The sequence below is a fragment of the Onthophagus taurus genome, chromosome 6 (assembly GCF_036711975.1).
Source record: "Onthophagus taurus isolate NC chromosome 6, IU_Otau_3.0, whole genome shotgun sequence".
NCBI lineage: Eukaryota > Metazoa > Arthropoda > Insecta > Coleoptera > Scarabaeidae > Onthophagus > Onthophagus taurus.
The window spans coordinates 11,683,165-11,711,137 of record NC_091971.1 but is presented as its reverse complement, the minus strand read 5'-3'; the positions used below and the strand labels follow the sequence as shown (position 1 = coordinate 11,711,137).

The window sequence follows — 27,973 nt, the reverse complement described above, 5'->3', positions numbered from 1 at the left end:
GCTTGATGGGGTTGTGCGAATAAGACTAATAATTACACATAAAATTAAAAATGGTGGTCTAAACTTAACCTCTTAAGCGCTTTTTACGTCGAGCGTATGTGGACAACCTGGTGTGCGATTCATTTTGACGCATGCGAACATATTCGTCACACCCATAATCTTTATTTTTAAAATCGTCATGCCAGTTTCTGCTTATTAGGTTTATTTCATTATTAAAACAACATTACCTAGAACTAGAAACTTTCGAGTTAAGTCGTGCGTCTTTTCAAAAAATTTTTGACGTTTTGGATGCCATGTTGCACCAGTATCGCCATTCCTTTCTAATTTTGTTTTTATAACAAAGGACGCATCGTTTTGTCGACTTTTGGTTTGTTGTAAGTGGAATGAAATCGGGGAAATGTCGCTCTACTAGCCAAGAAGGTGTCCTTGATCGGTCTTCTGAAAATTTTTTTTCTTTAGCATATTTTTCGACAAGCATTTCAATCAGGTCCATCAAAAAATGTAGCCGATGTTTTCTATGAATTTGGTAACAATTTATGGTAGTTATGACCAAAAAGTGGCGAAATATTTTCATGTAACGTTTTTTAGGCTCTTTCTGGCAGAGGAATAAAAATGTAAGTATTGTCCGCTAGGTCTACACCGCCCATGCCTCCTTTCAAAATTACATCTTGAGTATCTTGAGTCGTTGTCGTGGAAGGAGCTCACCATTATCATATCTTTTTTGTCTTTCCATTTCAACAATTATCACATCTTTCTGAACTGTGCAATTTGTTCACCTCTTGCTATTTTTGTGTTTTTAACTTCTTCTGGGATTCCTCTCCTGTTTGATCGGACAGTACCTACACAGTCAGTCTTACATTTCGCTAGTTTATCACTGAGATCAATACTTGAGTAATAATTATCTAAAAATAAACAGTAGTCACTTCCCAGAAGTGAATGTGTAAGTTCCAAAACCATGATAGTTTTGGAACAGAAGATACCAGTTCATCAGAAATCATCATGATGACATGTGGTCGAGGAAGACCAGAATCGCTCCAAGGAATGTCAACAAAAGAATCTACATTTTTATTTTCACTTTCAAAATCGTGATTTGAAGAATCACCAGAAGCATCGCTGCAACTTTCGCTGTAATCGTCGTCAGTATCAGAACAGCGAATTAAAACGTGAAACCAGTTCAAACATGTGTTAGACCGAAGTCTATACTAGCCAAAAATGGAATATACGAGTGCCTAATATGATTGAATGAATAACATCTGTAAAACTTCATCGATGGACGAAGTAATATTAAATTTAAAAAATGCGCTGTTATTTCAGTTAGACCGTTTGATTAAATTACCAACTTTCAAATAGGTATTAGAGGAGGTATGAAAAGCAATTTGAAAACATTCGATTAGTTCAGTTATTTAAAGGTATTCGGCAATGGCGAAAACCCACGAATAGCGCAGACTATGTTTGATTGAGACAACATGTTTATACATATGTGTTCAATTTAATGATGATATCAGTGTCACAGTTATATCCCATATTTCGTCATCGTGTTGACACACATACGTACGCAATATAAGGCTAAAAATAATTGAAATGGTACTCAGAGTAACAAAATTAGTACAATTCCAGTACCTAAATCTTTTTATTCTTCATATAATCGAGAAAGTAAGAAAAACTTGACGATAACACTTTAAATGTTTAAAAATAAATGCATCCCTTTTTACGTTATTTAAGTCCTGTATATAAATAAATCCGAGAATAGCACAGGTGTAACCATCATCGTCGGAGTAAGTGGAGCCCCCCAAAATGAAAAAAAAGAAAGAGAGAGGAGCCCCACGTGTATCACGAACGAAAAAGGGGGGGTCGATGACCGATAAAAAATCAATCTACCCCGCACCATTCCCCCCTTTACCCGGGCCTTGTCTCGAATCGCTGCCGTAGCCGAATTTCGCCGTGTACCTATTTTCACCCATTTTCCGTTTCACTTTCATTTATTGCGTCTATGCACGAAACGGTGAACGTCGCTGTCGGCAAGTTTTCGCAATGACTCCAAGGGAAAGTGCAAGTGTTTTAAAGACCCCAGACAGGTCGCTATCTGATCGCGACTCATCGATCCAAACGTTTTTTGCACGTTTATAAATATTCTTGTTTTTACGTATAGAAATTAAATCAAAAAAATTAAAGCTTAATACTTAACTTATTAAAAGGATTAATACTATAATAAGGAATTACAATCGGATTTGATCTTTCTTCATTATTTCTTTTTTGGGGAGAGGATTTCGGGTTCAACGTACTGTTACTTCAAGAACGTTTGGGGTAAATAAATAAACCCTCCCTGACAAGGAATATTTCGGTTGGCGGGGCGGCGGCACGTCTTCGGGGGTACAGATAGGGAGCTCCGTACACGCTAGCAGCCCTTTCTCCTCTTCTCTTTTGGGCCCCCTTTTTTGGGCAGCCCTCTCCGCAGGCAGCCAAACTTGGTATTGATTTTTCACCCCACGCGCGCAAACCTAGAGGGTCTTTCTTAACCGGGGTAGTTTTAGCCTCGTGAACCTTTACCATCGCGGTGAAAGCGAAATTAACCAAATTACTAACTCTTAAAACGTTCAAGGTTGAAATTGATATTTTTAAAATTATATGTTTATGGATTACTCCTATATTATTATTTTTTGTATAAATATTACTTTTTGAAACTTTTCAAGTTAAATCAAAAAGTTTTTGGGTTTCTGTTTTGAGTTATGCAAAAAAATGTTGTACTACAACACTTGTTGATCTGAATCGAAAGCTTGTGCAACTAAAACCTCCAACCTCCGGTATACTTTCAAAGCGCATTCTCACGTGTGTTATTCATCGGATGTATAGGAGCAGATTCCAAGGATTCCATCGACTAGCGCTTTCTCACGGTCAAAGGCAGTAGTAGGTATACTGAAAGGAGCACAGGAGCGGCACCCGTAAGTGATGCAGGTAGGTCGAGATTTCAGGGGCAAACGTGCCAGAGGAATGCGGCCATCTAAAGAAACCACCGCGACGACCGGTCGCCGGATAACTACTATCAACGTCACTTTAAACACCGATTATCTCCTTTCTCAAGATTATTAACAAACAAGAAAGTACGTTTCATACAAAAGTTTAGCTAAGATTTAGAAAAATTAAATCTCGTCTTGTTGGTTCCATTGAATTCTTTTAAAGATGTAACGCACGTGCCGCGGGTGGTACACGTTGGTGGCCTCGAAGTTGGGAAACCTCACCGGGCTGCGTGAGGAATTCGACATTGCATCGGAGGGGGCCCCCGATACGTTACTATATACGGATCGGAATGTGCCGGCCGGCACCGAAATTTCAGGGCAATTCCAAGTCGTTATCGCTACAACGTTCGAGTTCAAAGACTCGTGAATGAATTTTTATCAGCACACAGGAAAAAAGGGGACATCAAAAAATTCATTTTTTATAATGATCTGGCTACAATAGAAAAATTTGATTGGTTGAAACGGTTCTATTGTGGTAAATGGCCGAACAAAAAAGGGCCAGGTAGAAGAAGTAGAATAAAAAAGAAAAACCGGCAGAGTGAGTAGGTTCATTTTTGAGGGCCGCTGTCCGCCCTGTACCGAAAAAGAACTTTTTAGAAACCAGTTTTTCGTTGACCCTTCCAGAATAAGATTCTAATCAAAATTTATACTTAAATTGAAATGCAAGTAATTATTTTTGTTCCACATTTTGGGACTCACTATGAGTAATAACCCGATTGCGCAAATAACCGACGAAAATAGTAACATTTTGACGGCGTCAACAAAACGCTTACCCGAGATCTGGGACCTCCTCGCTTTCAAAAACTTGGTCCTCCTCCTGCTCGTGCTCCTGGTATTTCTCCATCTTCGGGGAATCGCACACAACCAAAAATCACTACCTACGACTGCGATTTTTTTTTTAATTACACGAAACTGTACCTTTTTTTTAACTCTAACGAAGACGATGATGGACGTTGTTGTTATTGAAACTATTCACGGTCGTTTCAGAATAAATAAAGAATAACCCGTATCCGGACACCGTTTTATTTTGGTTTTTTTCTATTATTTCGAAAAAAATAAAAACGCAAAGACGGAGAGAAAAATAAAACTGTGTCGGGAAACACCGAAACGCGACCTTTAGATTTAACTATCGAAAGAACAACCACCGTCCAAAACGGGGGGGATGATGTTGGAAAACTGTGTATGGAAAACGCGCCGAAACGGTCACTTTGGAAAGCGAAACCAAAAAGTCCTTTTCTTAAAAATGACGTAACTCAACATATCACTCCATATACGAGCTAGATGCGTACTAAAACGTCGCCCGGCGTCGGTACGCTTGCCCAGTGCTTCTCTCATCGAGGGGATATCAACGGGGCGCCGCCCATTTTCCCCACTACATTTCGTTCAGCTGGGCCCCACCAAAAACCGTCGTCTTCCCCTACGCTGCGCAGATACTCTCGACGTTCGGTTACGCAACCGGAGAGCGGTTTCGTCATTTTAATTAATTGAATTAGAGGAGAGGGATTTTATAATGGGAGGAAAAACGATGGGGAAACTGCCGCCTTCTTTTCAAACCATCCGCTAAGAATTTCAGTTTTTTTCTTAATTCTCATCATTCAATCGTCATCTCATCATCATCATTCTTCTTTTTCAATTCAAGAAAAGGCAAGAAGGAGAAGAAGAAACTTCTGGTGGGTCGGTCTTCTAACGAGTTCCAAGATTAACGACTTCCGCTTTGACCCCGACACCAGAAAAAGTTTCCAAATTGGAGACAGATACAATTTTTTTTTGCTACTTAGTTGTATTGTGATGGCGTTTTCATCCTGTTTCTAATTCGATAATTAGATTAACCGACTTAATCAAGATTCATTTTCACAAATTTAGCTTCAATAAAAACTTTCTTTCCAGTATTTCTTAATATTTTCCGATTTATCTGAAACTTTTTATTACACTAAAAAATAATTAATGGGTTTTGGTGTTGTCTCGATATTCACAGACACCCAAGTTATCCCTTGCTAAATTCCGCAATGAACCTAAAACATGGAATTGTAAGAATACTTCAAGATCATGAGCAAAAACCGGTCCAAAAATCTTATTTCAATTATCTAATTAAGCAAGTTTGACTTATAAATCAGCTCAGCCAGGTGATGAGGATATCATGAGAGATAAAGTTTAAAGAAGTTGTTGCATTCGAATTATAAGCAGCAATTTGGAAATTGGAATGGTTGAAGTGAGAAGATTTTTCAAATTTATGCACAACTCTTACAGCTGCGAGTCATATCTTCAATGTGTTTGCCTGTCCAACTCCTTGCTCTTTCTTTCATTTTCACTAATTCTATGTTACCAGTGTGAGGTTCTTCTACTGTTTTTGTGTTTGATTTCGTATTTAAATCATGCCATAAAGTTGGCATAGTGAAGAGGTAAAGACGACTCATATCTGGGCAGTATTATAACCTAAAACATATTTGTAGTAGTTAGTTTTTGACACATAAAGTGCTAAAATTATATTTAAGTTTGTTGATATAGGGAGGATCGCTTAGCTGTACTATTCTATTTCTATTTGGTGAGTATTTGCATTTTTTTTTTATTGCCGCTGCTCGCATCCCAACCACCAGCGGTCCTTATCATTACAATCATCTTCACCCAGTCCTCTCCTTTTCATCTTCACATGGATTTTCTCTCTTTTGTTTCTTTCTGCTGGTACTCAGTTCCTCTTTACTCATTCGGCGTAGATGTCCATTTTTGTTCCTTTCATTAATAGTGTCTATTATTAAGTTTTATGCCGTCATTCTTATTTCCTCATTTTCAAGTCGGTCCAGCATGGTTATACCGCAGCATCTTCTCCAAAACATCATCTCTGCTGCTAGCAGTCTTCGAGTTGTCTCTGTCTCTCACCCACACTTTTGACCCATACGTTATTAATGGTTCTATAATGGCCTTAAAAACATTTTTCTTTATTTGTATCGTTAGGTTGTTATTCCACAGAATCGAATATTGCCTTTATCGCTCTTTTTTCCTCTGCCAATTTTCCTCATTATATCATTATTGTCCTTTCCGTCTTCGTTTATAATTACCCCAAGGTATGTCCTTTCCCGTTCCTCCAATTACCATACATTGGGTCTTATCTTTGTTCATTTTCAAGCCCCATTTATTGTATTCTTCTTCTAGTTTATTTAATATACAGGGTGTTTCGGTGACTTGGGGAACAAATGTAACCACATATACTAGAGTGAAAATGATGATGATTCATGCAAAAAAAAATTAGTAAAAGTCTTTAAATTTCAAAGATACAGGCCATCAAAGTTAGGAAATTTTAACACTTTTTTCCAAATATCTTAAACACTATTTACAGTAAAGCGCTGAAATTTGGTACAGTATAAATCAATGTGATGTAAAATCGTTAGGCAATTTATGAGTTGGATCGGTCCGCGGGAACAATGCTATACAGGCTGTTTCTAAAGTTTGTTTGCTCAGAACTTTTTTATTCTATCATAACCCTACATTTATTTTTGCAGTTAATAGTAAATTTTGTTTAGAAACTTTTTTTACCCTTAGATAATATTGATAAGTCACCGTTTTCGTGTTAAATGCAAAAATGTTGGGTTCCAATTTCAATAATAGCACTAAAAAAAAAGAAATCTAAGTTTTTGAACATTTCCTTTAGTTTTTTTTTGTTTATTTTTTGTTGATTTTTAATTTATTGTTTTTGTATTCTTTTATTAAATCAACTAAAACAAATTAAATGTGATTTAGCAAAATCTACACTTGGACATGTTGCATACATAATAGTTATGACAGCTCAGTTCGATTTTCACTTGTCATTGCCAATTCAGATTATTTATTTATTTTTTTTTTTTAGTGTTACTGAATTCCGAGCCTAAGATTTTTGCATTTAATACGAAAACGGTGGATTTTATCAATATTCTCTAAGAGTGATAAAAATATCTAAACTAAATTTACTATTAGAAACTGCAAAAATAAATATGGGGTTATGATAGAATAAAAAAGTTATGAGCAAACAAACTTTAGGAACAGCCTGTATAGCATTGTTCCCGCGTACCGATCCAACTCAAAAATTGCCTAATGATTTTATGTGATGTTAGTTTACATTGTACCAAATTTCAACGCTTTACCATAAATAGTGTTTAAGATATATAATATCTTTGCAATTTGAGGACTTTTATTAATTTTTTTTATATGAATCGTCATCGTTTTCACTCTAGTACATGTAGCCACATTTGTTCCCAGAGTCACCAAAACACCTTGTATACCTCTTATCCTCTTCGTCCTCTGCAAAAACTATTTGGTTTTCCTGAACAGCATGTGTATGTGGCTGTCTCTTACCTATATTCCCATTGGTTGCATTTCCTTTTCAAATGTATTAGGGTTGAGTTGATATAGATCTTGAATATTGTGGAAGAGAGGCAGCATCAACTAGCTTAGTTGCACTCTTTATAAAATAACCATACCATAAAATAAGCAACCAATTTTGCGATATTTATACAATATCATTAATATTAATGCGATAATTTGATATTGTTACACTTCCATCACTATTTTTGCCACCTCTTTTTGGCAAACATTTTTTTGACAAAAAAAATCATAAAAGAATCAAACGTTTTTCACAATATTTTAAACACGCATTTTGGGCACATTGTATATTGCATGAAAAGTTGTGGACTAAGAAGATTCAGATTGTGTATCAGATTAGGCCAGAAAAAAGTTCCAAATTTAAGTCAAAAATTTTACAATTAGATAAATAAAACAAATTAGCTAAAAGTAAACCCTTCGTCCATCTCTCTCACTCTCTTTTTCAAGGGTAAAGATAATTCATCTTATTTTAACAAGATGTTGTAGTACAACAAAAAAATTTTTTTCATTTTCACAGAAATCAAGATGTTAAAAATATATTAAGAAAAATGGTGCCTCGTGGCAGCGCTCGGCTTCTTCTGCTTTCAAGAAGATCGACAAAGGGTTTCCCTGAAGCTGCCCAAAAAGTTCGAAACTATGTACGATTTTTTTTTTCCGAATGAATTTTATTTATCGCATATATTCATCAGTAACAGTAACCAAAGCGTATCGGTAATCACAAGAGAGAAAAAAAAACAACGTCCACGTTTTCCATGTTTTTACTATTTTAGTTATTGTTGGTACTTTTTTTTAAGTTTGTTATTTATTTTATTTATTAGTGTTTTTTTGGCCGATTGATCGTTAAAACTCTACATTATATCTCGTGCATTGTCCCCGCGCATGAAAAAGAAACCATTTCGCAAAACGCCACGAAACACCATTTTCCTTTAACGTGCCGCAGCACCAGCACGCCTGCAAAAACAATCATAATCATTTAGAATTAATCCATAAAAAAATTCTAACTTAAGAAACGAATTAAAAAATAAATCGCCTTCAAGATTAAGATTAAATCCACAAAAGTACGTTGCCGAATTTCAAGATACCAACCGTCAAATCCGTTACGATTAGAACCCTATACGTCCAAGTGAGTGTGTGGAGAAGGGGAACAGAAGGGAAAAGAGAGAGTGGGTGGAAGGGAATGGGGAGTGGGAAATAGGGCAGGGGTACATATAATATTCTTTGTCTAGGCATATCCTGTATACGTTTTGATGTACGCCTCTATATTCTAAACACACATATACACACACATGAAGAGATCGAGAACGGCCTCTTGAACGGTGCGCGGCTCTCCTCCATCGAGGGGGGCCAGGTGCGTTCTTTCTATCCCTCAGGATTCTAAACGCCATTATACAGAGTGTCTCATACATTCGATCAAATTTAAAAAAAAATTAATCTAAAAATCTTCAATAAAACATAATCTGTAAGATAAAACACCTGTTAGTTAGTTAGTATCAATTATTAAATCGAATTTATTTTTTTGTTAATTTAAAAAAAAAATATGTTTTTGGATAATTTGACAGGTAGTCATCAACAGTTTGTTAGCACCTGGACTGTTTTCGCGAGTTTCGTTCCGGGGCCGCGGAAACGAAGATGACAGCTTGCGTTAACACCCATTTGGTTCGGCCCCCCCAGACAAGACTGAGTTTTTTTAAAAAATTCTCGACCGCAAATAATTCGTTATGTAAGTAGTGTTACGCCAATGTAAGTAGTACAAGAAGCCCTCCGCCGCAAGAAGACAGGTGCGGTTCGAGGATCCATATGGTTATTTTATGATTTTATGGTAAAAATCGAACCAGCATAATTATGTAATTATGTACGTACCGAAGAAATACGCCCATTTTACCCCCACAAATACACGCGTGCCGAAACGTCTTTACATATTTTTAACGGTGAGTATAATAAAACGAAAAAATTTAGAGAAATTCTCAAAAAATTATCTTGTGAGAGTACCAAACTCAGGTAAGAAAAATTTGTGGTCCTTTTGTTATTTTGCAAAAAGATTCCATGAATGGGTTTTGCTTGACGCTGTGAGAAGGAGGAACTCAATTCAGTTTCGAACCGCGCGCGATCGTTGCGTTCCTCCCCCATTGACGAGCCGTGGGGGCCTCCCCCGAAAAAATAAGAAGTAGACAATGGGAACGGCACAAGAAACCGTAAGCGTCGCAGGTAAACGCGTTCTCGGTTCCGTTCTCAACTGTACAATAATAATGCAGTGCCGAGGAGAGGAGTTTGCCGAAACCAGTTTCGGAAGGACAGAAATAGCTTCGACGAAAAGCGGCTGTAACACCCCCGCGCGCTACTCCCCCGAATCCATAGGAACCCCAGCAGCTCTCTTTGGATGGTTCCCAGAAAACCACACGGTCCCAGGTAACACTCACACACAGAACGTGAAAGTCGTAAGAAAAATTTTTGTCTTAAACCTATTCGATTTAATCGTTTTGTTTTTGGGAAATTCAATAATTGGTTTTAGTATTTTTAAGGTCAGTATTGATTTAGTCTACTAGAGTCGAGTTCGGAGAAAGTTCTTTTGCCTATTTTGCGAGTGAATCTAAAGTTTCTAAGGAGAAATCTCGGTGTAAGGGAAAGTCGGTTTGATTCAAATTTTGTTAAGTATTTAAAAAAATTGTACTTACATCCAACCGTTTCCGACTTGAACTGTTGGGGCTTCAGATAAACCAGTCATAGAACCTCTGAAAATAAATAAAAAAAGAATTAATATAATACATCACTTTTTTTTTAATAATGTGAGTCTTATTTACAATGACCTCGTTCATCTTTCTAAGTGTATTTACAACATATTGGGAATTTCATATAACTTGCAATATATGAATGCAATAATCAGTTACAAAACTACTATGTACTTGCACTGTCCCACATAAAATGTAACATAGCTTAGTAGTATAGGCATTGGGTAGTTTTGCAAAGGAAAAGTTTTGCTTGGAAAAAGGTAAGTCGCACGTCTATCAAGATGGCTAAACCCGAATGATTCTAATTCTAGGTCTTGTATTAGTTCTAGTGATAGTGCAATACTAGAACTAACACTAGACCGAGAACCAGAAACATTCGGATTTAGCCGCACGTCTCTCAAAACGGCTAAACCCGAATGATTCTAGTTCTAGGTCTTATGTTAGTTCTAGTGATAGTGCTAGTGTAAAACGAGCACTATCAAGATGCCGACTATCTAGAGCCGCACGTCTATCAAGATGGCTAAACCCGAATGATTCTAATTCTAGGTCTTGTATTAGTTCTAGTGATAGTGCAATACTAGAACTAACACTAGACCGAGAACTAGAAACATTCGGATTTAGCCGCACGTCTCTCAAGACGGCTAAACCCGAATGATTCTAGTTCTAGTGATAGTGTAAAACTAGAATTAACACTAGACCTAGAACTAGAAATATTCGGGTTTGGTCGTGCGTCTTTAGACCGAAACTTTCTAGTTCTAGGTCTAGTGTTAGTTCTAGTTTTATTTGTTATTCAGCGCTAGATTGTTGTATATTTTTATTGAGCTATAAAGAGGTTCCCCATATCGATACACTATATCGAGGTTTTACGGTAATCTCAAATTATATTGACATGTTGCATTTTAAAATGGCCCCGATTTCTATGGAAATATATTTTTGTATATTACATCATCTAAAGTGTAAATTTAAATAAAACAAGTAAGAAGTTTTTAAGTAAAGTGTTACTTCCGGTTCACAAATTTACTACAAAATTTGATAGAGATCTACGATGTTATCTAAAAAGTAAAATTCAAAAAACACATAATATGCGTTATTAGAGTTCATCAGCAACCAGAATTTCTCTATAAAGATGAGTGTAAAGTTTCAACGGACTAGATGTCATGTGGATTTATTGTATAGGAGACTTTCTCAAGTCTAAGAGATTTTGAAGTGAGTTCCTTTAATTTGGAACGGAATGCATTGAAAACCTTGACCATAGCAGATCACTCAATTTGGTAGTGGTAAATATTAGTTAAATGTAAAATAAAAAGAATCGAACTACATCGCCGTATCGTTTGAACCTCGATCTCCTTGTTTTCGTAATAGGCCTAGATTTAGAAGACTTAGGTTTTATAATAAATAATACATCAAGAAATAGGTCGTCACCTTCACACGACCTTGAAAATAAAACATCTTCACACTAAGTCAATGGAGGGAGGTGTGGTACAGGGCAAAGCCCTGCAGCGAATGGCTCACATGTTGAATCATATTATTCGATTCGCTGCTACTATGTTTCTTTCATTCGTCAATGGAACCGCAGATCATGTAGTGCTCTTTCAAAAGCAGCGAATGATTCGAAACCATTTGCAAAATAGATATTCGAAAAGTTCCGTATAACGTATTGAAATTTTGCTGGAAAACTGTAAAACATGTCTAAAAATAAACAAAAACATTCAAAATGTGTTTAAAATTATTTACAAAGCCCAAAATTTGTCTAAAATCATTTAATGTTGAGTAAACTTTTAAAAAGTTGTTCAACATAATAAAAATATGTCTAAAACTATGTAAACTTATCTAATTTAAAATCGCAAAAATTTGTCTAAACTTGGCTTAACTAAAAAGGTTTCTAAATTCATGCAGGTCTCTGGTATTTACAGTCGTGTATTAGTTATCAAGCAAAGTGTCATCATTCATAAGAAAATTGGAAACATTGTGGTGAAAAACCCAAAAGTAAAGACTACAGTAAATGTACAAAAATTCATCCATTTTTTTGAATATACTGGCTGTGAAAGATTGAACTCTCCTGTATCTAAAAAAAAAATTTATTCTAAAATGACCGTTTTAAATCCTCTGCAATAATTGAAATCGATCATTTATTTCTAATTGTAAGTAAAAATCGAAAAGGTTCAAGTTGGTTTTTCTCCGTTATCAATTCATTTAGATAGGAAATGAATGAGCAGCCATTTGATCTCTTGTTATGCTCCGCAAGGTGAAATGTCTTCCAACAGACTAAAAAATTTGGTGTTTAAAAAGTTATGGTTTTCATTTAAAGCTGCAGCATATACTTTTACAGATAGTTTGTTGATAAATAAAACACCCCAAAACATTTACACTAAATATCTGCTGAAAATGACATATTTTGTTTGCATGCATAACGTCCACAAAACAAATATGACTATTGAGATTAATGGTATTTATCTGACCATATATGACCATTTGTGAAACAATTTTGTGTCTTGTTACAAAATCCAGTGCCAAAAATTCAAGTTTCAAATCCAATACAGCGTAAACGTTTAGGTTGGATATAGAAATGTTTTAGTCTCAAAGAACGATAAAACAACACCAAGTATGACTGGAATTACTCTATAAAATAAATGGAAAAAACTGTTTGTTACTGTTATGTTGACGCAATTAGTAACTGAAATCGAACATTGACGATTTTTACGTCTATGTTTGACTGGTTCTTGTTTTACAAATGGCCATCTTTAAAAATAACGATGTTATCAGAATCAAGTATTGCCAAGCAGTATTCCAAACAATACTTAGGACGGCCGACATCTTTGAAGTTGGCCGAGGTTATTTCTTCCAAAAAGTTTCAATCAGGTTAAGAGAAACAATCTCCAAATCGCCCCAAATATCATGAACAATAGAATAAGTATCAAGTATTGTAACCCAACCTAAGTATTGTTCATGAACAATACTTAGTGCGGCCGACGTCTTCGAAGTCGGCCGAGGTTATTTCTTATATTATGAACAATACTTAGGGCGGCCGACGTCTTCGAAATCGGCCGAGGTTATTTCTTCCATAAATTTCAAGCAGCTTAAGAGAAATAATCTCGGCCGACTTCGAAGATGTCGGCCGCCCCAAATATCATGAACAATACAATAAGTATCAAGTATTATAACTTCGAAGACGTCGGCCGCACTAAGTATTGTTCATGAACTTAGAGGTTGGGTTATAAATTATAACCTTCTTCCATAAATTTCCTAAATTTCATAAACTTCCATAAATTATAACCCAACCTAAGTTCATAAACAATACTTAGTGCGGCCGACGTCTTCGAAGTCGGCCGAGGTTATTTCTTCCATAAATTAACTAGCCGCACTAATTGTAAGTATTGTTCATGAACTTAGGTTGGGTTATAAATTATAACTTTCATCCATAAATTTCCTAAATAATTATATTTCCTAAATTTCATAAACTTCCATAAATTATAAGCCAACCTAAGTTCATGAACAATACTTAGTGCGGCCAACGTCTTCGAAGTCGGCCGAGGTTATTTATTCCATAAATTTCAAGCAGGTTAAGAGAAACAATCTCGGCCGATTTCGAAGATGTCGGCCGCCCCAAATATCATGAATAATACAATAAGTATCAAGTATTGTATCCCAACCTAAGTATTGTTCATGAACCTAAGTATTGTTCATGAACAATACAACCCAACCCATCCCAACCTAAGTATTGTTTATGATATAAGAAATAATCTCGCACTAAATGTTTTTCTTGATACTTAGGTTGGGTTGCATATAGGCGAAGATCATGCTCTATCACAAACAATACCTACAGCGGCCGACGTCTTTGGAGTCGGCCGAGATTACTTTTTATATCAACAGAAATAATCTCGCCTATGATCTTCGTCTATATATAATCCAATCCAACCCAACCCAAGTGTCGCTTGCAATTTATGGAAGAAGAAACTTCGGCTCGGCTTCGTGATACTTAGGTTGGATTGCAGGCGAAGATCATGCTCCATCACGAACAATACTTAGGACGGCCGACGTCTTCGAAGTCGGCCGAAATTATTTCTGTTGTTGTAAGTATTGTTCATGATATAAGAAATAATCTCGGCCGACTTCGAAGACGTCGGCCGCACTAAGTATTGTAGGGGAAAATTTCAATTCATGAAGTTCCTACACTTTGTCTATAATAAGGGTGCAGAATCTCGTGATGACCATGCAGTGAATTAGATCTTGGGGAAGGGCATATTCTGTGGTTGCATTACGATGGTTACCATTAAATTTTACAAACCATGACCCCTACAAGTTACTGTTATTGCAATTGAATCATCATGATCAAGCAATAAATCTAAAAAACTTTAAATAACCAAATAACTTAACATAGGATAAAACCTCTTTTTATGCCCAAAATTTGTTAAGAGAACTGACACCAGCTTTCATATTAATGATTTACGATATTAACTGTAAGGAATAGTTGTTGGGTGTTAGAACAAGTTGTTCATTTTTCTTTAAAGTTAGTTATGTATTAAGTTTGAGTGCCAACCAGGACTCAAAAAAATTCGCGGTTGTGCTGTTCGAGAAAAATTAACTAATAATACACAATACTCTTACTTTATTAGCACATTAATCAAAGATTATCTAAATATGTTATCATGCTCTAACTACAGTTAGTTACTTAATACTTTGTCTTTATCTGCATTGTGTGCTGATTATAAAGCTAAGCTAAACAATTAGCAAACTAAATTAGCTTAATCATTCACTCTTCTTGGAAACTATACATGCTTCTAGCATCCATCTGAGATATGATCACAAAGAACCTCATTAAAAAAGAATTATGTTTTAGTTATTTTCTTTAAATTTCCATACCATATATGGAGATATTTTTAACTTTTTCGGAAGGAAATTTAACATAACTAAAGCTCAATTAAAGTTAAACTTGTTAAACAACTAAGTGAAACCCCCAAACTAAATTAAAAGTTAGTAAACATTAATTTTAATTGATCCTTCCATTCCATTTTAACTTCGATGAGAATTAATTTGATATTTTAAACCTCCCCTAAATTCATGCATTCAATGTGGCTTTCATTTTACCTGCATTCTTGGAGCGGTGGTGACAATAAAGTAGTCTCCCTAAAAGTATACATAAAAAATCGATGTAAAGCATTTATGATAGCTATATATTTTAATAAACTTTATTCTTTACCAAATTCTAAACTAACCTCAAAACGAAGATTGCTGTATCTTGTAGAATTATGTAATCAGTAAAAACAATACACCACTCATCTAACTCATTGAAGAAGCTAATGTAAGTTTCGATAATATCGAGAATCATTATCATCTATAATTTTTAGAGATAATAAATAAAATCGAAGATATACAAAAACACCGGGTTGAGTAGTTGGTGCTAAAGTATACAATGTTGCCATTTTTCGCACACAACTAATTCGTCTTGAATAGTTTTTGAATTTTTTAGTTTTCAAACATAATTTTATTAGAAATTCGGTTAAGATAAATATAAATTGGAATATAACACATTGTTAACTACTTTTTATTGAAGATGTCATGTATTAACAATTAATAGATTTGGCAAAAAGTGATTTGACAACATTGTTACTTAAATACAGTGCGTCCCAAAAGTAACGAAAATTGTTTAGTTTTATAAAATTGCATATCTTCACCCCATTGAGCTACAAATTACAACTGACTAAAATAGTAAGAAGTCTCTTTTGAAATTCACTGAAGATTCGAGAAACAACTGTTGATAAGATTGATTTGGAAAAACAAATCCATCCAAATAACAAAAAAATCTTTCCCCTATTTATTTTATTTTGATTCTAACGGCATAGGGAAAAAAATAGCATTTGGTGGTCGTAATCCCAAAAGAGCCAACAAAAAAGAGAGACCCAAGGGGAAGGTTTTGAAAGGAGAAGGAGGGTGAATTTTACCCAAAAATTGCCTCCGTTCCTAGAAGTAGTTCCCAAAGCCGACATATGCACCGGTCGACGAGGACGACGACGGGCGTGTGAGTGTCTGTGGGGCCCATTCGGCGCGGTCCCATCCGAAAAGAAGAGTAATAATGGATGCAAAACCGAACTACTGACAGTTAGAACAAAGGAAGAGACGCCCGATCGGGCCATTTTATAGTCGTCCGTCAAAAACAACAGGCGAACGACGATAGATGCCGCCCGGGGGGCGCGGTGGGTGCCCCCGATAAACAAGAAAAAAAAACGAGCAGAAACCACACACACGAGTCTCGTAGACTAACGAATTTTAAATTAAACTCACTACAAAAAAATCTTGTGAAAAAATTTTCTTTTTCACTACTAATCAAAAAGTCCTGCCAAATGTGATTTCACTCACTACCACTCAAAGGTTTTTTTTTTGTCAAGGGGACCCTTTTTTTGGGGAGTTTCCAATAAACGATGGCGCTTTTTTTGAAAGAGCCAGCCGCGCTTCCGGCCCTCTTCGGGCGGATTTACGTTCGAAAATCAAACGGACGGCCGCTTTTCGCGGAAAATAATAATAACGGGACGGCGCGGAATTGGTTCCCGGGGGTTGTGATGCATGGCCTCCAAACGCCGGCCCCCCACATGCAAATTTGGGGGATTAGCCCGGGAAATAATCGTCGATTGGCCAGCCTGATGCGAGCTTATCGGCCCGAATTCCTAATGGATTTATTTGGAATTTTTTTTTCGTTTTTCTGTTTTTTCTTTTTCAGGCGTGTTTGTGTCCTGCGTCCGGCGAAAATACAATTTTCCCCTCTGCATCCGGGCGTGGTTATTCTGACGGCGTTCCACGTTAAATAACAACGACGAATAAATTTCGAAAGGTTTCATTTCGGAGGTATTGAAAACACATTTTTAAATTTCATTTAATGTCAAAAAACAAGAAATAATGATGTTTTTTTTTGTTGGAGTAATTAGATACGTATCATAGTTTAATGTTATGTTAATATTAGCCATGGCAGAAGATAAAATTCTTTCTGTAACTGCTTTTTGACATTATACAATGTAGAATTAAACTCTGGAAAGTCTAGCTCATTTTGGCAAAAATGTTCCGCGTGTTCTAGATGAGATATTTCTTGGACAACGAATGGCAACCTCGTTTACCGGCTTTCAATTTTAAAGACTGTGTTGATTGGGGATATTTGAAAAGTTGAGTTAATAAAACTAGACCTGGAAGTGTTGTTGACCTAACGCAAAATCATGGAGGAATAGACTCATTGAACCTTGAGAGGTTGAATATTTAATATTTTTAGATCTCGCTTTTTTAATGCCATACAGACACTTTGAGACAAACTAGTTCGACTTTGTGTCCCGACGGTATTTAAGTACCGGTAGTTCTAAACACTCATTTTAAACTGTAGTCATCTATTCGGCGCATTTAGAGCTGTCAGTACTTTCTACTATACAAGAAAGAATCTGTATAAAAAATGTATAAAAAAACTTAGTAGTCCAGGTGTGAGGTTAGAAGTTTAGTGAAAAGTGGTGTTCTTGAATTTTGTTGTTCAAAAAGGTATCTCTTTGATAAATGGTTATTAGGTGTGATTATTACAGATCATTTTAAAGAGAAAGCTTTGAGCTTTAATTTAAAATAAGTCTCATTCCTTAATTTCAATAAATACGGCTTCCAGGAATTTTTAAATTAGCATCTTGTTTTGATGCGTTTAGGTTATGCGAAAATGTAAGTTTGGTTTCAAAATTTTTTTCCTCAATATTTTTCGAATCCAACCCAACAATTATTATACATCGCTTTAAAGAGAAAGCTTTGAGCTTTAATTTAGAACAAGGCTCATTCTTTAATTTCAATAAATACGGCTTCTAGCAATTTTTAAATTAGCATCTTTTTTTGACACTTTTAGGTTATACGAAAATGTAAGTTCTGTTTCAACATTTTTTTCCTCAATATTTTTCCAACCTAACCTAACAATTATTATACATAATTTTCAAGAGAACGCTTTGAGCTTTAATTTAGAACAAGTCTCATTCTTTAATTTCAATAAATACGGCTTCCAGCAATTTTTAAATTAGCATCTTTTTTTGACACTTTTAGGTTATACGAAAATGTAAGTTTTATTTCAACATTTCTTTTCTCAATATTTTTCCAATCCAACCCAACAATTATTATACATCATTTTAAAGAGAAAGCTTTGAGCTTTAATTTAGAATAAGTCTCATTCCTTAATTTCAATAAATACGGCTTCCAGGAATTTTTAAATTAGGATCTTTTTTTGACACTTTTAGGTTATACGAAAATATAAGTTTTATTTCAACATTTTTTTTCTCAATATTTTTCCAATCCAACCCAACAATTATTATACATCATTTTAAAGAGAAAGCTTTGAGCTTTAATTTAGAACAAGTCTCATTCTTTAATTTCAATAAATACGGCTTCCAGGAATTTTTAAATTAGCATCTTTTTTTGACACTTTTAGGTTATACGAAAATGTAAGTTTTATTTCAACATTTCTTTTCTCAATATTTTTCCAATCCAACCCAACAATTATTATACATCATTTTAAAGAGAAAGCTTTGAGCTTTAATTTAGAATAAGTCTCATTCCTTAATTTCAATAAATACGGCTTCCAGGAATTTTTAAATTAGGATCTTTTTTTGACACTTTTAGGTTATACGAAAATGTAAGTTTTATTTCAACATTTTTTTCCTCAATATTTTTCCAATCCAACCCAACAATTATTATACATCATTTTAAAGAGAAAACTTTGAGCTTTAATTTAGAATAAGTCTCATTCCTTAATTTCAATAAATACGGCTTCCAGGAATTTTTAAATTAGCATCTTTTTTTTGACACGTTTAGGTTATACGAAAATGTAAGTTTTATTTCAACATTTTTTTTCTCAATATTTTTCCAATCCAACCCAACAATTATTATACATCATTTTAAAGAAAAAGCTTTGAGCTTTAATTTAGAACAAGTCTTATTCCTTAATTTCAATAAATACGGCTTCCAGGAATTTTTAAATTAGCATCTTTTTTTGACACTTTTAGGTTATACGAAAATGTAAGTGTTATTTCCACATTTTTTTTCTCAATATTTTTCCAATCCAACCCAATAATTATTATACATCATTTTAAAGAGAAAACTTTGAGCTTTAATTTAGAATAACTCTCATTCCTTAATTTCAATAAATACGGCTTCCAGGAATTTTTAAATTAGCATCTTTTTTTTAACAGGTTTAGGTTATACGAAAATGTAAGTTTTGTTTCAACTTTTTTTTCTCAATATTCTATCAGATTTTCGTCGTTCTGTAGCTACAAGTCTAATAAATAAATATTCAAATTTGTAGTGGAGTGTATTTTGATAGTGTTTTAATTCTGTCACAAAGTTTCAACACTTTTGAGGTTGATTGTGAAAAACACTCCCAAATGTAGCTTACGAGCTGTAGAATGGTGTAACGTAGTCAGTTTAGCGTTTCTAATCTCGAAGGCTAAACTATTCCAATGTTTAATAACTGCAATATAATCAGTGTTGATTTTAATCATTGGACACTGTGTCTAATAGCTATCATTATAAAATTGAACACCCATTTGTGGGCCTTATTTTTTCATTAAAGGTTATCAAAAATGATTAAAAAGCGATTCCAGACGCATGTTGTTGGTCATTCAAGAAATGCAGAAAGATAAATCTTTTCTAAATGATATTGCCAACAAATATAATGTGCCTAAAGCATAAATTCTCATCACTTTTAAAGTACAAAAGTGCTCATGATTTGCAAATGTTGCTATAAATGATTATCTTTCGTCTAGCAAATTAGATTTTTTTGGCAATTAAAACCAACTTGAAGTGTGAGGATTGTAAACTAGTTTCCATAAGAAATTTGTTCCATAATCTTATTGCATTCATATTCCTGATGATGACAATACTTATTTATGCCAAAATTGTTTCAGGGAAGAGATGATGAGCTGAGGAAATGAACTTTATAACGCTCATCTTTATTAAATACAGTCGATCTTGCAATATCAGTAAGACAAGAAAGAACAGGAAGACGACGAAGTACAACTTGAAGACTCTTAAGGCTAAGAAAAGCTCTTAACTGTCCAATAACTGTATGGTTTACCATATTTAATATCTTTCATTGAAATGACCCAAATTGACAATACTGTCGCGTGGCAACGTGACATCACATGAGTTAATTTTATTATCTACATTTTTTATCGTTTTGTCCTTAAATATAACATGATAAATTCAAATAAAATGTTTATCAATTTTTCTGCAACAATTAATAACAATAAAAATGATATAAAAAAGCAATCATTTTGATGGTGCTAAGCAAAAAAAAGGTTAAGCTCCTGGTGTATAGTAAATCCTGCATGGAATCGGTTAATGACTGTTTGGCAATGCAACCACAGTGTCCGATGCGGCATCTGCCCATCGCGTGTCCCGGGGTCCGCCGAAAATCACCTTGTAACTTAATGTCCCCGGCAGTTATCCCGCGGCATGTGTTTTTCAGCCGCTTTATGCTTCTTCTTTCTCCTCTTCCAGCTCAGTCCCTTCTCCCAAACGGCAATAATAATGGCACACGTGCCTTCTTCGTACGCCGACATCCTCCGAGCCGGTCCCCAAACAATACCTTCTTTTTCTTCCACTTCTTCTTAGAGTACATAATATACATAAACGAGCACCATCGATTGATTCTTTTTTTAAACCCTTGCACTTTTCGACTCGGCTCTACACACACACACATACAAAACGACCGGGGCGAGTCATTAATCGCTAATGGGCTTAAAGAGAATGTAGAAGAGTATATAAGTCAATTAAAAACGACCTGGAACTCACGATAATAACTGTTATTCGAGTTTAGTCGGGTTGATTAAAATTACTATCCATTGAAAATTATGGATTATAGCAGAAAATGGAATTGTAAAGGGAAAAATAATTAGTTCAATCTTGATTTTGCAAGGTGGGGTAATCCTGCGAATGAAGGAATAACTGTAAAATGTAACAGTCATTAACTCCTTTCGGTAAGTTTTCTGATTGAGATAACCCGGTTAAAAACCGAGGTGCATCCGGAGGCAGATGCGCTCGGTTTGCAAGAATAACACTGTCGTAGAATTAGTGCATCTGGTTTCATATTAAGTATACCGAGCGCGTGCCACTCGACACAATCTCGATGCAATCTGCACTTGGTTGAGTCAGAAATGATACGAATAAATCCAAATCCTAAAAATTACCTTCAACAATTTTCCTTTATGAGTTTTAATTAATTAAATAATTAAAAGAATTCATATCGAGATTTAGTTGATTTAGAATTAGTTTACTTCCTACCTTCTCTTTCCAGACGCAACAGATGGTTCCACAACCAATGTATTTCCATTGAACGCATATCCTACAACAAAAAATAAATAAATAAAAAAATTGTTTGAATAAAGATAACATATAAAATAATAATAAATAAAGTTTAAAAGTAGGCTTACCGTTTAATTTATCGATGGCTTTATCGGCGGAAGATTGATCAGGACAATCAACAAATGCGTAGCCGCCCCTTTTCACGAGTACATTCGTACAAGACAGGTTGTGTTCAAGGAAAAGTTGCCGGAGTGTTCCCTCGTTGGTTTCCAACGGCAGATTTCCTATGTACAATTTGCTCATCGTGATCGGCGGTATCTTTCCCGCTGTCGTACTCATATAAACGCCAATTAATTAAATCGTCGTCGTCGGATTTAAAACAAAAAAAAAAGTAATAAATAAATTAAATTGCGGAGGCGCGAGAGGCGAACTCGAAACACTTCTTTATCGCAAGCACGTTGCGAAACTAAATGTATCTGTCATGCGCAAAAGTCAAAATCAAAAGAATGAATAACAAGTTTATTCAGTTTTAACGTCACTGTAATGCCTACTAAGTTTTTTTTTTGAAAATTCTTTCATTTTTAACGTTTTTCAATTTCCTCACGTTAATCAAAATGAAAAATATTTATTATAAATATATAAAATTAATTTTTTTTTATTATATTTCATAAAATTATTAATTAAATTTGCGAGTATAATACTTTTATGACATCAGTTTGAATTTTAGTATCTGCCAAAAGTTATAATTATTTTCCTTTTTTGTAAATGATAAGAAAGCTTGGTTTCTACATCACTGTAGTTATGGATATTATGAAAATTCCGCTTGGAAACTAATCAGCTAATTTCTACATAATTTCTGTAATACATAAGTTTTATACATAATCAACCCTAATAATGTTTATAAAATGTATTTCATTGAACCAGTTTGGTTTCAAACCACTATACATCCTTATTACATTAGTTACGCTAGTAAACAACATCGAACTGAACCACAACTTAAATAAGAAAGCAATTACTTTATTCGCAAAGCTTTTGATATAATTTGGCATATGGGATTATTATTCAAAATAGAAAAAAATGGCTATCAAAAGAAACTTGGCTACTTTAATCGAGGAATTTAAAAAAAACAGAATGCTTCAAGTTAGCTTTGTTATTCAAACAAGGGTTCTTTAGGGTTTTCTCCGTTCTTCCACCTTATACAACTTCTACTGTTAATCTACGCAGAAGATCAGAACACATTGGACAAAGACATAGCAAATTTACAACTCTATACAACCAAGTATTGAAATGGTTACATAAATGAAGACTTGCTCTCAATCCAGGAAAATGCCAAGTCAAATTGGAATCATGACTTTGACAGTTTGGAACTTCCAAACTACTGTATTACAAAACCAAAAGAGACAAATACTTCCAAACACTCATCTACAAAAACGAAGTGATGTACATCAACATGGCAATAACACCACAAGTAGAGCCATATTCAGACCGGTTTAGACACTTACTAACAATTAATTCGATGAATAAGACTAAGGGTATCATTGATAAAGCAGAAAGGAGCTGCATAACCAAAATGCGACATCCTAAAAATCTTTTGTACAATATTAGCAATGATGACCTATACGCTCGAATACGAATAAAACCAATACTACTAAGGTACCACTAAATAATGAAGAAATTTATCAATAAAATTACAACAGGCAATCATTGAAGAAAATGTGTCCAAAAAGAGACATTTTATGATTTATAACTTTAAATCTGAAATGGGTGGAAAGAAATAGATTATGTTTTTATGATGTGTTATGAACATTTTGTTATTAATACCATTCTCATCCATAACTTTTAATTCTTGAGATAAAAACAGTGCTGTTGCTAAATGTCAAATTTGGAATGTTTTGAATTTAATTCCGATTGTGGACTTGATTATAAATGAACAAATAATTTTCATGCACGATTATTTTTAATTTTTTGAATTATAATAAAAACTTTCATTCAAAAACGTCAATTTAGATATTTATTGATTTTACTGATTATAACTAAAAATGAAAAATGGTTGGAAAGTCGCCATCATCAATAATCGTTTTTATTCACATCATTCTTTTCCACGATTCTTAATTTTAAAGACATAAAAGTCGTATCAAGCTTTAACGATTCTATAGGTTGGTAATAATTATGGTTAGGTTATAATCACATTTTAATGGTTGTGTACAAACAATTTTTATCAAACAAGTTTTTATCCATAAACCTCAATTTAGAGATATTGAAAATTTTATGGTTTATAACGAAATGATATTTTCATGGCTTGTGGAAATATGATTGAGCAAATCAAATTGAAGGAGGCGTAGTTCTTAGTTATATGTAACCATTCGAATAAATTAAATGAGAGGCGAGGGAATCAAGTATCACGAAATGGAGCAGAAAAGTACTACTAGAAATGCAAAGTTTAGTAAGTTGTGGACATAAATCGGAATAAAAATTTGTTAAATCTTATATACTTTTTGATGTAGCACCTAAATATCTACAATTAGTCCCGTATCTACCTTCCAATGAGGAGAAGGGGAGAATTTTCAACTAAATTAATGCATTTGTTGAGGTTAAGTGACTTTCCACGTAATATTTTATTTTAGCCATCTTTTTGACATCATTCTATCTTTCAAAATTTGTTCCAATATATATTGGTGATTTTTGTTAAAATGTTCTTGACTCATTTCTTGTCTTATTTCTTAATTCTATTATTTATGATTTTGCCTTAATTTTAGTAACCTTTTAATATGATTCTGCTTTCTTTGAGAATCTTACCACATTCATTCTTACTTATCGTGGTGTAATATAGGTAGTATTTAACTGATACTTGTTACCAATCTTTCAAAATTCTCGCTTAAATATGTTTGCTCGCCCCTTGCCACCAATCAGATCGATCCAAAACCACCCCCAAAACATCCAAACCTAAAAATATCCGTACAGAAATCTAACCCAACCCAAACTATCTAAACCAATCCTAACTAATCCATACTCAAGCCAGTCGCAGAACCCAACCCAACTCTTCCACATCCAACCCAAACATAACTTAAACTCGCAAAACCAAATAGAATATGAATATGTAAACATGATAACCCCAAAAACTTTTTATATAAATTTGCAATTGCTAAATAGGAAATAAGATTGTCAATTTTTATAATTACAAATACGTTGTGTATATCATACAACTCGTTAGCTATCAAATCAGTCAAAATAGGAATGTACCTATGTTGGTCTTGGTTTTCTAGTGGAGAGATAACGTAGGGCCCTATAATAATGTAGTGATGATTTATGGTTCAACAAAACTGTAATTGTTGTACTTATAATATACAGTTAAACTTAAAACTTTTATGCCAAATATCTCTGAAATGGGATGAAATATTTAAACTGTCCCTTCAAGACAAACTTTTTATTATGTCTATATGATAGAGCATCAAAAACTGTGCAACTTCCCTTACTAACATTGATTTTAGAGACAACTTTCTCAATAACATTCTATGGTGCGTCGAAAATCGTTTCCATAATAATAGAATAGAAGCAAAACAATCGACATTGGTTTCAGGATAATTTTTGAGGTTAATATTTGATGTGAGATAATCAATGCAACTTTGGTACAATACGTTAATAAGTCAAAATTACCTGGAGTTTTTCCAAAACAACCTCCTGAATTGTTGTGCCACTGGTTCGCACAATAAAAATTTTGCCACTGTTTTGTACAAGAGTAGTAGGTGTGAAATCTCCCAAGTAATATCAAATTGAACTGGGTTGCTATATTTTATAGTAATTAAATTTTTGGTCATAATACAGAAAAGCACTAATTTTCCTTTTTTGTGCATAAAACGCACTTTGGAGTGAGTTGGTAATAAGATTATGTGTGGCTTTGGGAACATTGTAAAATTTTTCTTCTTTGCATAATATTTCGAAACATTATTATTCTTATGGGAGTCTATTTTTGACTTTCAATCGGTGACTTCGAGTTTGTCGTTTTGCTAATGAAAGTGATGACGCACAAAGATATCATTAAGACGACATGTTTATTAATTAAGAATTACTAAGGAAGAATAATCCCTTCTAAGTATTTAAAATTTTGAAAAGAATGGATGGAATGAATGAAGAAGCGATAAGTTCAAAGAAGAAAAAAAGGTAAATGAATGCCCAGGGTATAGTAGCAAAACTCAAAAGGGTAAAACCAGTTTATTCACGACCGGCATAACCCGTGATAAATCGATTTTTAAAAGCGCCGTCGTGCGATGCTCGCGCGGCCGCAGCTCGATTCGATTATTATTGTCGTGTTTATGAGCGCTGCCCGTCTCGTCTTTTTCTTATACTTCAACCCCATCCCCCATCCTCGGGGTCATTCATTTCCTCTCGATGTCGTTTGCGGCTCATGAATTTCTTAACCATCCTCCTCGTCTTTATGACATGTCTCAATTTCATATTTATTTTTTTTTTGCTTCAACATTAACATTTTTAAATGCACCACCTAAATAAATTCAAATGTCTTTATGTTTCGACTATTTATGTACATTTTATGGTAACCGAAAACGACCCCTTAACATAAAAAAATTAAATAATATAAAGAAAAATGGTCTTGAACTGGTCCAGAGGTCACGTATACGGAACCGGAAATGGTCGGTTCGTGGACAATGAGATACCCGAAAATTCGGTCGCCGGATCAGGTTTCGCCGAATATTGTGTGATTCTTTTTTATAATTTGGGTCGTCCAAGACGAAGATCGCGCCCAACCTAATTCCTTGTAGCGGAGGATTAGCATCCATTGTCGAGCTTTATTAGACGTTAGAAACGACAATGGGTCGTATAACAATACTCTTCGCACGACGAGACGACGACGACGACGACGCGGCGGCTGCCTGCCAACTTTTTGACGACGTTGCCGAATCGGTTGTAAATATACCGAGACTACCAAAAGAAGATAAACCGTTAACGAACTTTTTTTTTGATTCAAATTAAAATAAAAATTTTGACTTAATTTGATTCTTAATTTAGTCATTTGCGTATTACGTTAAGTGCAAAACTGGAATTTGGTGACCCATACAAAGACAACCAAGATAAATCATAAATCAAAAAATGTCAAAGGTTACCAACTGTTATTCTCAAACGGGACGTTAAAAACGTAACCTTTCGGCCAGTTGACCGGATAAAGACTCATCCACGTCGGAAGGGTCTTCTTTCAAATAACTCAGGTAATAGTCCTGAATGTTAAATTCAACCGAAACCGTGAGAAAAGAACACCTCACCAAAATAAGCATTACAATTTTTTTTTAAATGAAATAAATTTTAATAAAAATAATCTTATCCTGCAGGAATAAAAGTGCATTAAAGTCGGTCCGCCATTGCACTTTACGATGGAAATCTGCATTTACATGCCTACATAAAGTGCGTGCATTCGTGGCTGGTAGGAAATAATATACCCCCGGAACATGAAAGGGTATCTAAGGGACGAGGAGACGATGAAAGGGGATTTTATGTATATAGTATGTACTATATAATCGACGGCCCCTCTTTTACATTCTTCCCCCTTTTTTATGCTTTGTGGATCGGTCACTCGACAAACGACACACGTATGTAAGTACTCGTATTTACACTTATGAAAATTGATCATTTTTTAGGTACTTACTTACATTTAAAAAAAAATCATGGATATCTAAAAAATTTTTATAAACGTTTCCAAATTTAACATATGTCAAACATAACCTAATCATTTATTATTTAAGAATGAAGTTAGTTAAATGTCAAAAATATAAATTGGGGTTAAGTTTGAATTGACAATGACATTTTGTCCATAAAAAAAATTGGAGATTGGAGTTTAGATTATTTTCATCTAAATAATCTAAAGTTTAATCTCAAATTGTTCTAGAAAAAGTTAAACCTTCAATTTTGGTGATAATACAATATATTATTAAAAAAAAATAATTTAAGAATGAAGTTAGTCAAAAATATAAATTGAGGTTTAGTTTGAATTGACAATGACATTTTGTCCATAAAAAAAATTGGAGATTAGAGTTCAGATTATTTTCAACTAAATAATGTAAAGTTTAATCTCAAATTTTCAAAATTCTTCAAATTGTTCTAAATAATGTTAATCACTTCAATTTTGGTGATAATACAATATAATACTATAAAAAAAAATTTTAAAATAATGGTAGTCAAATGTCAAAAAAGTAAATTGACGTTAAGTTTGTATTGAAGTTGACATTTAGTCTATGAAAAAAAGAAATTGGAGGTTAGAATTTAGATTATTTAGATGAAGATTCTTCAAATTGTTCTAAAAAATGTTAAATACTTCAATTTTGGTGATAATACAATATATTATAAAAAAATAATTTAAGAATGAAGTTAGTCAAATGTCAAAAATATAAATTGAGGTTAAGTTTGAATTGATAATGACATTTTGTTCATGAAAAAAGAATTGGAGAATTGGAATTAAATTATTTTCATCTAAATAACCTAAACTCTAATCTAAAAATTTTCAAGATTCTTCAAATTGTTCTAAAAAATGTTAAATATTACAATTTTGGTGATTTTACAATTCTTCCCCTTTTTTTA

The 27,973-nt window shown here is 34.1% G+C and overlaps 1 protein-coding gene across 4 annotated transcripts in view; it reads right to left on the bottom strand.

Moving 5' to 3' along the window:
* Positions 1–21,874, bottom strand: part of LOC111424418 (IGF-II mRNA-binding protein) — a 49,677-nt gene extending 27,803 nt beyond the window's left edge. For 3 of the 4 annotated variants that reach the window (XM_023057937.2, XM_023057938.2, XM_023057939.2), the window contains exons 1-3: positions 21,520–21,874; positions 21,371–21,431; positions 10,037–10,093 (exon numbers count right to left, since the gene is read on the bottom strand). In XM_023057937.2, coding sequence (XP_022913705.1) covers positions 10,037–10,093; positions 21,371–21,431; positions 21,520–21,730 — 329 coding nt within the window. In that variant the 5' untranslated portion in view covers positions 21,731–21,874. Of the gene's footprint in view, positions 1–3,787; positions 3,938–10,036; positions 10,094–21,370; positions 21,432–21,519 lie in introns of those variants that run through there. The other variant, XM_023057943.2, reaches the window with a different exon arrangement.
* Positions 21,875–27,973: the final 6,099 nt, after the last annotated feature.